At 46.7% G+C, this 13,071-nt stretch overlaps 1 protein-coding gene across 3 annotated transcripts in view; it reads left to right on the top strand.

Moving 5' to 3' along the window:
• Positions 1-12,327, top strand: part of nova2 (NOVA alternative splicing regulator 2) — a 69,269-nt gene extending 56,942 nt beyond the window's left edge. For all 3 annotated transcript variants that reach the window (XM_031573883.2, XM_012838372.3, XM_031573882.2), the window contains exon 4: positions 5,807-12,327. In XM_031573883.2, the coding sequence (XP_031429743.1) occupies positions 5,807-6,829 (1,023 nt within the window). In that variant the 3' untranslated portion in view covers positions 6,830-12,327. The remainder of the gene's footprint in view (positions 1-5,806) is intronic.
• Positions 12,328-13,071: the final 744 nt, after the last annotated feature.

Below are 13,071 nucleotides of genomic sequence, written 5' to 3' on the forward strand. Positions count from 1 at the left end.
GTGTGTGTGTAGTCTTTATGTGATCGTCTTGCGGTGTGTGTGTAGTCTTTCTGTGATCGTCTTGCGGTGTGTGAGTGAAACCAGTAATTCAGGTATTGTCTGTCTGTCTGTCTGCCTGTCTGTCTGTCCTTCTGGCGATGTCCATGTTTGTCCTGTGCGCTGCTGTGTGTTTGTGTTGCGGGTCAGATGGAGCTCGTGTAATGAATCTGTCTGAGGTCTGTGGGCATTTGTAGTGGCATTAAACGAGTGTGTCATGTGATAGGGCATTAGTGTGCCCGCGCTGCTCAGGGCTTTCCACCTCTGCAGCCGTCTCATGCCATCCCCTCACCAGCCTCATGCCATCCCCCCTCAGCAGCCTCATGCCATCCCCCCTCACCAGCCTCATGCCATCCCCCCTCAGCAGCCTCATGCCATCCCCTCAGCAGCCTCATGCCATCCCCTCAGCAGTCTCATGCCATCCCCTCTCAGCCCGCAGACCCTCATTCACTCGACAGAGAGACTGAGGACACAGCACAGCACATCTCCCTTTTTCTCTCTCTCTCTCTCTCTCTCTTTCTCAATGGCTCTCTCTCTCTTCCTCTCTTCATCTATCTCACTCGCCCTCACTTTCTCTCTCTCTCTATTTCTCCATGGCCATCTCTCTGTACCTCTCTTCATGACACTTTCTCTCTCTCTCTCTCTCTCTCTCTCTCTCTCTCTCCCCATGTCTATCTCTCTCACTCTCTCCATATTTCTCCCTCCCTCCCTCCCGCTTTCTCACTCTGTCTGTCAATTTCTCTCTGTCTCTGTCCTTCTCTCTCTTTTCATAGCTCTGTCCTTCTTTTCTCTCTATCTCTCTCCCAGTCTCGTTGTCTCTCTCTCTTCCATTCTCTATCGATCCCTTTCTCTCAATCCCCTTTTCTCTCTTTCCTGCTTCTCTCTCTTTCTACCCATCTCTCTAAAACAGTCTGTCTTTTTTCTCACTCTCTGCCTTCCATTTACCATTCATTTTCTCTCCTTTCAATTCACTCTACCCATTCATTTCTCCCTCTCCCTCTCCCTCCTTCCCTCCCCCTCTCTATCCATCCCTCGATCTCTCTCAGCGGTGGAGTGACAGGCCTGCATCTTCTCCATCCTTCCCCACAGCACTTAGCTTCATTCAGTGAGATGAGATGATGCATGATTGCGGACCGGTCGGAGCGCCTCTATTTCTGTTTCCATAAATGGGACGCCCGTTTCAATCAGCGGTTTGCCAAATGCCAAACGTGCCCGATGCACCAGGACACACACAAAGGCAGGAGGAGTGGAAGGAAAGAGAAATAGGAGTAAGACGCTGGACACTGGGAGAGGGACCTGGTGATTAGTCTGCATTGAAGTGGATTCTGGCTGAGGGAGTTGTGTGTGTGTGTGTGTGTGTGTGTGTGTGTGTGTGTGTGTGTGTGTGTGTGTGTGTGTGTGTGTGTGTGTGTGTGTGTGTGTGTGTGTGTGTGTGTGTATATATATATATTACAGAGAGAGAGAGAGCGAGAGAGAAGGGAGCAAGATAAACTGTTTTTTTCAGGGCAAGAAAGACAGAGGAAGAGGAAAAGATTGAAATAGATGTGAAAGGGAGGAAAGTGAGAGGAGGAAGAGAGAGAGAGGGAGAGATAGAGAGGGAGAGAGGAGAGAGAGAGAGGGAGAGAGAGAAAAAGAAAAGATGAGGGAAACAGAGGGAGGAGAAGAAGGAGTGGTGGAGGAGAGGAGGAAGGGACGAGCAGATCTAGACGTGTCTGGTGCGGTGCTGGGTGGGACACAGGCCTGGTGCGATGGCTTCAAAGGAGCAGGTCTGGATGCTGCGCGGTATAAATAGCGCCGCTATCAGGGGCTTTCCCCAAACCCCGGTCCTCTCCGGGACGGGAGCTGCTCTCACACATCTCGCCATGCTCGCTATTTATGACCCGCGACGCCGCTCGTTCCTTAGCCGCCGCCCGCGACTGCTGTTTACATCTCCCGCTCCGCGCTCCAGTGTCATCCTGATCCCCAAGGATTTTCAGCGCCGTGCGTCCGATATATAAATCACCCGGGCTGACGGAAATGTGGCCCCCGTGATGAGATGAGCGATGGCCTCAGCCTGAACAGGGAGGCTCTGGAGTGTCGACTTTGTTTTTTCTTTTTTTTCTTTCTTACAATCCGAAAAGGTCACGTTCCCAGGTGGGAGTCTTTGTCTTTGTCAATACGACTTGACGGTCCTCTCGTGTCACATAAAATAAGAGGCACGTTCATTTTGTGACTGTGTGTAAGCGTCCGCTAGATAAATTAATGCAAATATAAAACTCAGAAACTGTCAGGGAATTACATATACACATATCACCTGAGAGGATGAAGTGAGAGTATGGGGTGGACACGAGTGTGGTGAAAGATAAGTAAGATATTTTAAAGATATTTTTTTAAGATACTTTTTGTCTCCACAGAGACATATGACTTTCACATAAGCACCATTTGGTCCTGTTGTGTTAAACCCATGACCTTTACAACCTCAGCACATGACAGGAAGGAAGTTCCACTCTGACAAGCCGTCTGTGGTATCAGTGATATACCCGTAGCTCTGCACCAACATTAGCATGTGCTCTCCCGTGTAATCCCCAAAATATTCCCTCTGCCGTCGCCCTCCTCTTCACTGCTTTACATTAGCAGAGGAGCACGCAGGCGTTTAAGGAGGTTGGGGGCCCTGGGGGTGGGGAGGGTCTTCACAGTCCCCTCCGAGAAGCGTTGGTTGAAGTCAAGCGAAGCGAGACCAATTTGTTTTTGCCGCAGCGCTTTGCACATGGGAAACATTGATCGATGGTGCGCCACGTGTGTCCTCCTCAGTAATGAAAAGGATTTTCTTCTTTTCCTCGCCTTCTTCGTTCCAAAAATGAAATCATTAAAGGAAAAAAATAATAGTGGTTTAAATTATTTTTTGCAGACTAAATCACAAAGCTCTGTGTGTGTGTCTGTGTGTGCTATTGTGTATGTGTGTGTGTGTGTGTGTGTGTCGTTAAAAAACATTACATTACTGTCAGCCCTGTGTCCTTGGTATATTTTCCGTTTCATGCCAAACTGTTTGAGATGGTACCTGTAACACAAAGGCTGTGGAAGCCAAGGCCATGCAGCCGTTATGGAGAAACACGTTGTGCATTCTGCAGCAGGGACTGAACCTTGAGACGGAGCGACTGGAACAGAACAGACAAAGAAGGCAAGGGATGAAAGAGAAATAGAGAGAGAGAGAGAGAAAATGAGAGTGTGAGAGAGAGAGAGAGGGAGGGAGAGAGAGAACGCGCGGAGAACCTCACACAAAGGAAAAGAAATGTACGACCGAGCCAGTCACCACCCCCTATTTCCTGTGTTCGCCATATCTCTCTCTTCTCTCTCTTTCTGTTTATCCTCTTCCATCCTTTCCTCACTTTCTTTCATTTATCATGCCCTCCCTCTCTCTCTATCTCTCCCTCCACCTCTCTCTCTCTCTCTCTCTCTTTCCTTTCCCCCTGTTTTAGATTGGAGGTGGGGAGGCTGAGTCTTGTGTTTGTCTGAGTGTCTGCATTGTTTGGTTGTAAAAGTTGCCAGAGAGGCTTTATAGTGTTCAGTTTAATTATCGCTCTCCACTTTCCACACGGGTGAGACAAGCCATGTGAAATGGGTTCTGTGTCAAGCTGCGCCCTAAAAAAGCGCTGAGAGTGTGTGTGTGTATGTGTACGTGTATGTGTATGTGTGCGTGTGTGGTTGTGTGTGCATGCGTGTGTGTGTATGTGTGTGTGCATGTGTGTGTGTGCATGTGTGTGTGTGTGCATGTGTGTGCATGTGGTTGTGTGTGTGTGTGTGTGTGTGTGTGTGTGTAAGTGTGTGTGTGTGTGTCTGTGTGTGTGTGTCTGTGTGTGTGTCTACGCGTGCAGTCAGACACATGAATGAATACAAATCAGGCAAAATCTATATAATGGATTTCTCCCCCACCCCCCTCCCTTCTGTCTCTCTCCCTAACACACACACACGCTTACACACACACAGACACACACACACACACACACACACACGTTTACACACGTTTACACACACACACGCGCACTTGCACACACACACGCGCACACTCACACTTGCACACTCACACACACAGTCATTGTCCATCCCTCCCTTTTCACCTGCCACACTCTTCACCTTGGAGCTTGTTACACAAAGGAAAATTGGTGTGTGTGTGTGTGTGTGTGTGTGTGTGTTTGGGGGGCGGGGTGAGCATGTTACTGGTGCTGTTCTTTGTCTATCAATACATTTATAACTAATAGATTTATGAAGTATCTGTGTGTGTGTGTGTGTGTGTGTGTGTGTGTGTGTGTGTGTGCGTATGTGTATATTTCTCTTAAGTCTCCCTGATTACATGCTGTGTGTAGTCATTTCTCTGTCCTATGCATTTGCGAGGGTGTGTTTAGATGGCGTGGTAAGTGTATGTGTATTTATAATGGGTGATGTAGAAGTGAAGAGGTGGGGGGTGGGGGGGTGGGAGGGGGGGGGGTTTAGGACGGTGTGTGCTCAAGCAGTCACATATGAGTGTGGATGGGAGAGTAAGGTAGGGTATTGATTGTGTGTGTGTGTGTGTGTGTGTGTGTGTGTGTGTGTGTGTGTGTGTGGGCAGGCACAGGGAGGGTGTGTGTTAATGTGCGCCTGAGTGTGGGCGGGTGGGTAGAGTGTGGTGTGTGTGTGTGTGTGTGTGTGTGTGTGTGTGTGTGTGTCTGTGTGTGTGATTGTGTGTGTGTGTGAGTGTGTGTGCCTGAGTGTGGGCGGGTGGGTAGAGTGTGGTGAGTGTGTGTGTGTGTGTGTGTGTGTGTGTGTTCGGTTGCTACGCATCGCTCTGACTCCCTTTCAGTTCCCCCTTGAATGCTGGAGTTGGGTTTCCATGGCAACGCTGACCCCTGGGACTCTGTGCTTTTCATGAGGAGCCTCTTTATACCCAGTGATTCACAGCCAGGAGAACGACAAAAAAAAAACCTCTCTTTCTTTGCCTCGCTCCCTCGCTCCCTCTCTCCCTCTCCTTCCGTTTTCACCCACCCACCCACTCACACAAAAAAAAACATTCAGCCCGCTGTTATTCCTTTCTTATGAATTTTACTTCAACTGTATTTCCATGCATTTTGCTCATGTTGTTTTGTCTGCGTGTCACGCTGGCAGGGTTAGCCAGTCTGTTTGTTTTTACAGTTCCTGTGCCTCACTCTCCTCTCTTTACGAAGGCTTGGTCTTTAGCCAACATGTTTTACTGGTTTCCTGGCAACATTCACTTTAAGCTTCTTCTTTTTTTTTTTTAAATGTTATTTACACTTTAAGTTAAATTCTCAAATCAGCATATCGGTGGTGGGGTTCCCTAACCAAAAAATGTGCAAAGTGGTCCCATGTTTATTCCAGCTGATCAGAAGCGAATAACCTTGGCTTTTGGCAAGCTTCTCAGAGAAGTGATTACAGGCCCTTCATGCTTCTCAATACTACCAATGAAAAGGAATTTATGTGTCAGACAAACTGAATATGATGATTGAACATCCCCTGTCAGCAGTCAACAGCAGATGTGTATAGTATAGTGGAATAGGAAGGAAGGAAGGAAATAAGTCTGTTCTCATCAATATGTTTGACAATATCATTTGGATCGACCTCTACATAATAAATACCAATGTGTCAAATGGAATTAGCCTCATTCAGTCATTAACTGAAACAGGTAATGATGAAATTTGTATGTATTCATATGAACTAAAAGCTCACCTCTCTTCTCGTCTCTTCTCTTCTCTTTTCTTCTCTTCTCTTCTCTTCTCTTCTCTTCCCCCATTCTCTCCTTTAGGCGAAGCTCATTGTCCCCAACAGCACGGCAGGCCTGATCATCGGCAAGGGCGGCGCCACCGTGAAGGCGGTGATGGAGCAGTCGGGTGCCTGGGTGCAGCTCTCGCAGAAGCCCGAGGGCATCAACCTGCAGGAGCGCGTGGTCACGATCAGCGGAGAGCCGGAGCAGAACCGCAAGGCGGTGGAGATCATCGTGCAAAAGATCCAGGAGGACCCGCAGAGCAGCAGCTGCCTGAACATCAGCTACTCCAACATCACCGGCCCCGTGGCCAACTCCAACCCCACCGGCTCCCCCTACGCCAACTCCACCGAGGTCATGCCAGGCGCTGCTGCTGCCGCGGCCGCCACCGCCTCCAGCCTCCTGGGCCAGGCCAGCCTGCAAGGGATGGGTGCTTTCCCCACAGCCATGAACAGCTTCTCAGGTAACGACCTGCTGACCATCACTTCGGCGCTCAACACATTAGCCAGCTATGGCTACAACACCAACTCACTGGGCCTGGGCCTCAACCCGGCGGCCGCCTCTGGGGTGCTAGCCGCCGTAGCCGCTAGCGCCAACCCTGCCGCCGCAGCTGCCGCCAACCTGCTGGCCTCGTACGCCCAAGATGCGTCCGGGGGTGCCGGACACCCCGCCGCCGCGCTGGGCGGCTTCACACTGGGATCTCTGGCCGCCGCCACGGGCGCAACCAACGGCTACCTGAGCGCCGCGTCCCCGCTGACCGTCAGCTCGCTCATGGCGCAAGAGAAGATGAACGAAGGTGCCAAGGACGTGGTGGAGATCGCGGTGCCCGAGAACCTGGTGGGCGCCATCCTGGGCAAGGGCGGGAAGACGCTAGTGGAGTACCAGGAACTGACCGGCGCCCGGATCCAGATCTCCAAAAAGGGCGAGTTCATCCCGGGAACCCGGAATCGTAAAGTTACCATCACCGGATCACCAGCCGCGACACAGGCCGCCCAGTATCTCATCAGCCAGCGAATCACGTATGAGCAAGGAGTCCGTGCCACCAACCCCCAGAAGGTGGGCTAAACGGGAGGATGAGGAAAAAGGAGGAGTAACGAGGGCTGAGGGAGGAGAGCGGAGAAAGAGAGAGAGCAAAAGAGAGAGCGAGAGAGTGAGAGAGAGAGAGAGAGAGAGGGGAAAAGGAGGAGGGAATCTCAAAGGAATCATCCACACGTTTATTCGTGTTTATCAGTATTTTAAAATGAATGATGGCCAACAGAGTCAACTCAGAGAGAAGATAAAAAAAAAAAGATCATGTCAAAAACCAAGAAAAAAAATGTGTACAATGTAAATATTGGTTTTATTTCGTAAGTCTTGATCTTTGGGGATTTTTTAGTATTCTACATGGTTGTTTTTTTTTTTGGTTTTATTTTTGGTCTTTTGTTTTGTTTTCTTTGTTTTGTTTTGTTTTTGTGCGCGTTTCTCAGGACAGCAGTGAATGGCATTTAAACTGGCATGCTGCCTCACTGCAAGTCCTGTGGGGGGCAGTTGGAGGAGTGGTGGGGGAGGGGGGGTGGACACACTCTCTAGAACCTTCCCCCACCCCCCTCTGATCCCGGGTCTCCTCTAGCTGACAAATTTCTTCTTTTTTTTTTTACAATTAATATTTTTGCCTTCAGCTCCAAATCTCCCCAATTAGCCTGTGCCCCCACCACCCCCCCCCCCCCCCCCCCCCCCAAAAAAAGAAGATATCAGTTCCTCCATTTTTGTGGGTCCGATGAGATTGCAGACAAGCCCTTTGTGCGAGATCTGAGGAATTAACAAAACAAGACACCTGTAGTCGATGACAACACCCCTACCCCCCCACACACACTACTGCCCCTGCCCCGTCCCCGCCCCATCCCTAAAGCCCCAACCACCCCCCACCCACCCCCCTCACACACACTCTCAGCCACCCCGTTCTCAGTTCTGGGCTGGGAGTGCTGGGGAGGGAGAGGGGGTGGCAGGTGTACCGGAGAGAGGGGAGAGGCTGCCCCCAAAACACTTCCCTTCACAAGGGCTTCTCTCTCTCACTCTCTCTATCTCTGCCTATTTCTCCCGCCTCTCCACACGGTTCTGATTTGACCAGGTGCACGTTGTCATTCGTCTGTTTCTCTCTCTCTCTCTCTCTTTCTCTCTCTCTCTTTCTCCCTGCCTCTCTCTCTCTCTCTCTCTCTCTCTCTCTCTCTCTCACTCTCTCTGTTGTGGTTGCATTAAGACCCTTTGCTTGGGAATGCACACCTGCCAAGGGGCGGGAGATGCACCTTGTCGGGTCAGAATCTAAAGGTAGCACCAGAACACATAGAGATTGTGGCATATTCTCTACAGGGTCTTGCAGTCTGGCATAAGGGATATTATTATTATTATTATTACTATTATTATTATTATCATCACAGATTATCATCGCCATCAACATTATTTATTAATATGATTTCACCCATAAGGACTGAAGTATTCTCATTTTATTCTTAATCTGTGAATTCAGGTTGACATGAATGTAAAGACAATATTTTTTAATTTAGTTGTTTTTTTATTTAAGTGGATTAAATAGTGTGTGTCATAGTGTAATATATGTCTTATTTAAGTCCAGTGATAAGTGCACTGTTGGCACCGGTGAGTCAGAAACAAAACGCAGGGGCCAGCACTGGCATCCATTGTGGCATCAAGACATTACAGAGGGAGAGGACACACACACACACACACACACACACTCACACACTCGCACACACACTCACACACACACTCTCACGAACAAACTATCCGATGTCTAGAATTGGTGCTCAAAAAGGGAAAACACCATATCTTGACTACATATAGGAATGAGATAGGAGAAGGCTTATTGCAAACATCTGCAAAATGAGAATATTGATCATATCACAGGCATTAGTGCAGTCTCTGAATGCACGGTTAGAAATCGATTGCACCAAGAACAAAAAGAAATGCAATATCCTTTCAACTTCAGCTCCCCAGGTTTTTATTTTTTGTATTTTTCTTTTGTCTCGTTTTTTTTCTTTCTTTTTTTTTTTTTTTTCTATTGATCTCCTGAAGGATAGGTCTCCCCTCCCCTGACGTCCACACTAAGTGGAAAGTAGACGTTGGCTTTTTCTCTCAGTAAACTCGTTCTGGAGATTAAGTGCTTCAAGCTGAAAATTGTGACTTTCTGAGGACGAGCACTACTGCAACGAACAAACATTAAAAGTTTGCAGAAAGAGCAAAGAACAAATATATTAACAGCAAACGAACATGGGGTGTCGTTTTAAGGTGGGAGGGACGTGGTTCCTACAGTCACTTGCTCCTGCAGTTTCCCTGTCCTCAGTGGTCAGAGTGGTCAGTTGAGTGGTCAGTAGTCCAAAGCGGTATTGTCTCCAACTTTAACATATCATTTGACTCGGAAAACAAGCACCCAGCCTTTTGGCACTGGCTGTGGGAACCTGTAGGGGCCTCTCCATCCTATGTTTCCCCGAGCATAAGCCCCTCTACGCAACATGCACATGCTGCTGAACCTCCTTTCTTTTCTTTTTTTTGTTGTTGCTGTTATTGTTTTGTTTGTTTGTTTATTTGTTTTATCTTTTTTTTTTTAGTTTTTTGTTAAACTGTCGGAGTACACTGAAGTTCGTCTTAATGCACTGTGAATTATGGGTGCCGTTTATTCGGGCCAAACAATTTTTTTTAAATGAAATAAAATGAAATGAAAATAAGGGCAGGGTCCTGTATCAAAGACTTTTTGGGCATCAAGGGGAATGTACCCATGGTGGGGGGAACATAAGGAGGCACTAGATGGCGGATGGTGAATCAGGCATCCCTGGCATGCCTTTACCAGAGGACGAGCGAGACAGAGAATGTTTACTTCGCAGTCGGGGCCAGCCATCGGTAGTTACAAGTTTTGGCCGCAGAACGACAAGGGCACAGTTGAGAGGATTGTCGACCGGGTTCCTAGGATAACGTGTTCTATAGCATCAAATACGTTTTTTGTTTGTTTGTAGGTTTGTTCGTTTTTTTTTCCCTTTCATAGTTGACCACATTACATCCGCCAGCTTTTGATCACAAATCATGATCCTGGAATTACATCTTTGAAATGATAGCGATTAAAAGACCATAAACCTTGCTTGTGCCAGAGAGAAAGCTAGAGAATGGAAGAGGTGGATGCTCACCTCGAGATTAATGTTTCTCCTCGACGAAACATGTAGGTCTGTTGACGTATGCGAATGCCGACTTTTTGCCCAGCTCAGCAAAGCCAGTTTTTAACATTGGTTGACACTTTGTGTGGCAAAACAGTCCAACCCCATCAAGCCCCCGTTTAGTCTCCCAAACACTGAGATCTACCATGACATGTCCTGCTGAACAAAAAGCCAAATACATAAAAAAAACGCAGTCACCCTAGATTATGAGTGATGGACCTGACTAGGCCAAGAGCATTCTCACCCCCCCCCCTTCTCTGACCAGACTGCTTATGTAGTCTGGCCCATCAAGTCCATTTCTGTCCGATTGGAATTCAACAGTGACCGTCATCAAGGGGGGGGGGGGGGGGGGGATAATTCAATTGAATTGAATCTGACATGGTGCTGTCTTTCTCAACAATGATCTCTTTTAAAAAAAAAAAAGCTATGAATTTCTCTGTCACCACTGCCCTTGGAGCGCCAGTGAGTGTTTATCTCGACCGATTGGGTAAGGAGGCTTCTTTCTTCCCATTTAATGCCATCCACGTCCCCTCACCACCCCCCCCCCCCCCCCTCCCCCCACCACCACACACACTCCAGTCCTTCTCTGTAACTCTGTGCACTCCCCCACCCTCCCCCCATTCTGACGCATCAATCCTGAGATACCCTCTCTCACATCTCCGTATGGGTGAGGATGTCTGGTGTCGCAATGCATGACTGTTTGCCCTCCCACAAATCAACAATGATACCCGAGAAAGCAGAAAACAACAAAGAGGGTCTGGAAATGCAGTTTGTATAGAGGAGAGGAGAGGAGAGGAGAGGAGATGAGAGTAGAGAGGAGAGGAGAGGACTTGGTTAGGGCGGAGGCTGCAGATGTTTCAAAAGATTCCCTGTTGCTTGATGAATAGTTTGGCTGACAGGATCGGACGGAGTGAACTGGCAGCATGCGCTCTCCACTCCGGACTGTACTCACAGGCGCACGCTTAACACAGGAGTGTCTCAGGTTTCAAGCAGGACACACTGAGATCTAACTGCTGGCATGCTTACTGTAGTTGATATGTTTAGGAAATAGTTGAGCGCATGCCACTTTTAAAAACCGGACTAACAATGGTCTTTATTTGGCAATGCGATTTCGGGATTGACCTCAAACATTTCAGAGGTATTTAGGACTTCAGGAGAAGGTGCAGGTCAGTAAGCAAGGACTGAATTCGTGTGGGGACTCAGACCTTGTCCTCCATAGCTTCTCTTAGACAGCTGAAAGTATGCTCACTCACACACACTCTCACACTCACACAAACACAAACATGACATATAGTACACACACACACACACACATATTCCCTGAGAGAATTTTTGAAAATGAAGGAGAAAAGAGGAGCAGATCTGGTGACTTGCGGAGAACTGGATATTACAACTGTGACATTAAAATGTGAAAAAAAAAATACGATGGTCAGCTATAGATTAGGTGCCAACAAAGCATAGCAAAGGAACAGCTTTGTATTTTTATATGTGTAGTGCTAAAAGCACCCTAAAGAAGCGGGGAAATGGGGCGGCCACTTTTTGTTTTTTAAGGGGAGAAAGACACGTCTTGAGTACTGGAAGCAATATTCGTAGTAGCATGTCGTCCTGTCTCGTCTTTTTATTGCGTCTGTCGTAGGAGCTTTGGATTTACATAGATGTTGAATAGGTTTACATATGTACTATTTTTTAATTTGTGAAGATGCTGCTATTTAATAAGTGATGTACTAAAAATGAAGTAAAAAAAACAAACATATCTGACTCAACATTTAGAAGGATGTTCTAGTTCCGAAAGGTGTAATTAATATTGCATACTAATAAAGGTAACTGTAATAATAAAAACGGATTAATTAACCTGTGCCAAAATAGCTATTTACAGATCCTGAACCTGTAAATGTGTGATTTAACCATTAGATTGAACTAACTTTTGTAAGAAAATGTGAAAAGTGCCAAATGAACCACATTTGTAAGTTAATTAGAAGGGGAATTCAGAGGTATCAGTTGTCTTTTTCAAATAATAAGAGTTTGATTAACATAATTGCTGTTTAGTTGTAAGTTTTTGCTCCCCCCAAGCAATCAGTAGAGAGAGGGTAGCCATCTTGTTAGCCAAACAACGGCGTTCAGTGCTAGCTAGCATGATTGCTAAAGTATCGGGACGGAAGGACTGCCATGTAGTTAGGTTTGCATGGTTTAAGTCGAATAATTTATCAGCATTCTTAATACAGCATTTTATAGTTCTGAAATTGTATTTTGTGGAAATAGATGTTATCTTTTTTGCACGTCTATATTGCATGATCTCACAGTGAAGCGTGAAGAAAACAAACTTAAAAAAAAGACAAAGACTGAAAAATCATAGAAAAAAAAAAAAGATGATGATTAGGCAGTGTGTGTTGTTCATTTTGAAGACAAATCTTTGCATGCCAACAAGGGTAGAGCGTTTTCAAATTACTTTTAAGAGATTTTCTTTCCAAAACATTGTTTTTTGCTAAACCCAAGCTGGGAGGTACAGTAATCCATCAAATCTAAACACTAACATAGATCGGAGAAGTGGCGGTGTTTCCTGAAAACACGGTTGTTAATGCATTAATACCATTAGACATGAGTGGAACATTTGAACAAATATAATAATAACTAAGATGTTTTTTTTATAATTTTTTTAAAAACAGTTTATTTATATTTCTCTATAGCTGTTTATGAACTGTTTGAAGAAAATGGGTTTGAAGCTACTGTTTTTGAACACTAAAACCCAGATATTGTCCATGAATGTACTCACCTCAGCATAAGTTTGCATATCTCTCTTTCGATCATGATTTTCTACATAGTGTGACCACGACCATAAACACGACCATGCGGGGCTGTAGTACCTGGCCCTGGCAGTGCTGTCTGTCATCAGCAACCCATAAGCATGATCTGAAGCATTATCTTAATGATAATATGCACTTTATATTGCTTTGCCTGACACGCGTTGAAAAACAAGACCCCCCCCCCCCCTCCATACACACATATACTTCTTTTACCTGTATCTCTGGGACTGCACACCTACACAGTGCAGTGTTTTGATGTGTCGGCTCGAGGCTGAGAGATGCTCTCCGCCACTGTTCAGCTTGTGTTTGC

Source organism: Clupea harengus, chromosome 9 (genome assembly GCF_900700415.2).
Source record: "Clupea harengus chromosome 9, Ch_v2.0.2, whole genome shotgun sequence".
NCBI lineage: Eukaryota > Metazoa > Chordata > Actinopteri > Clupeiformes > Clupeidae > Clupea > Clupea harengus.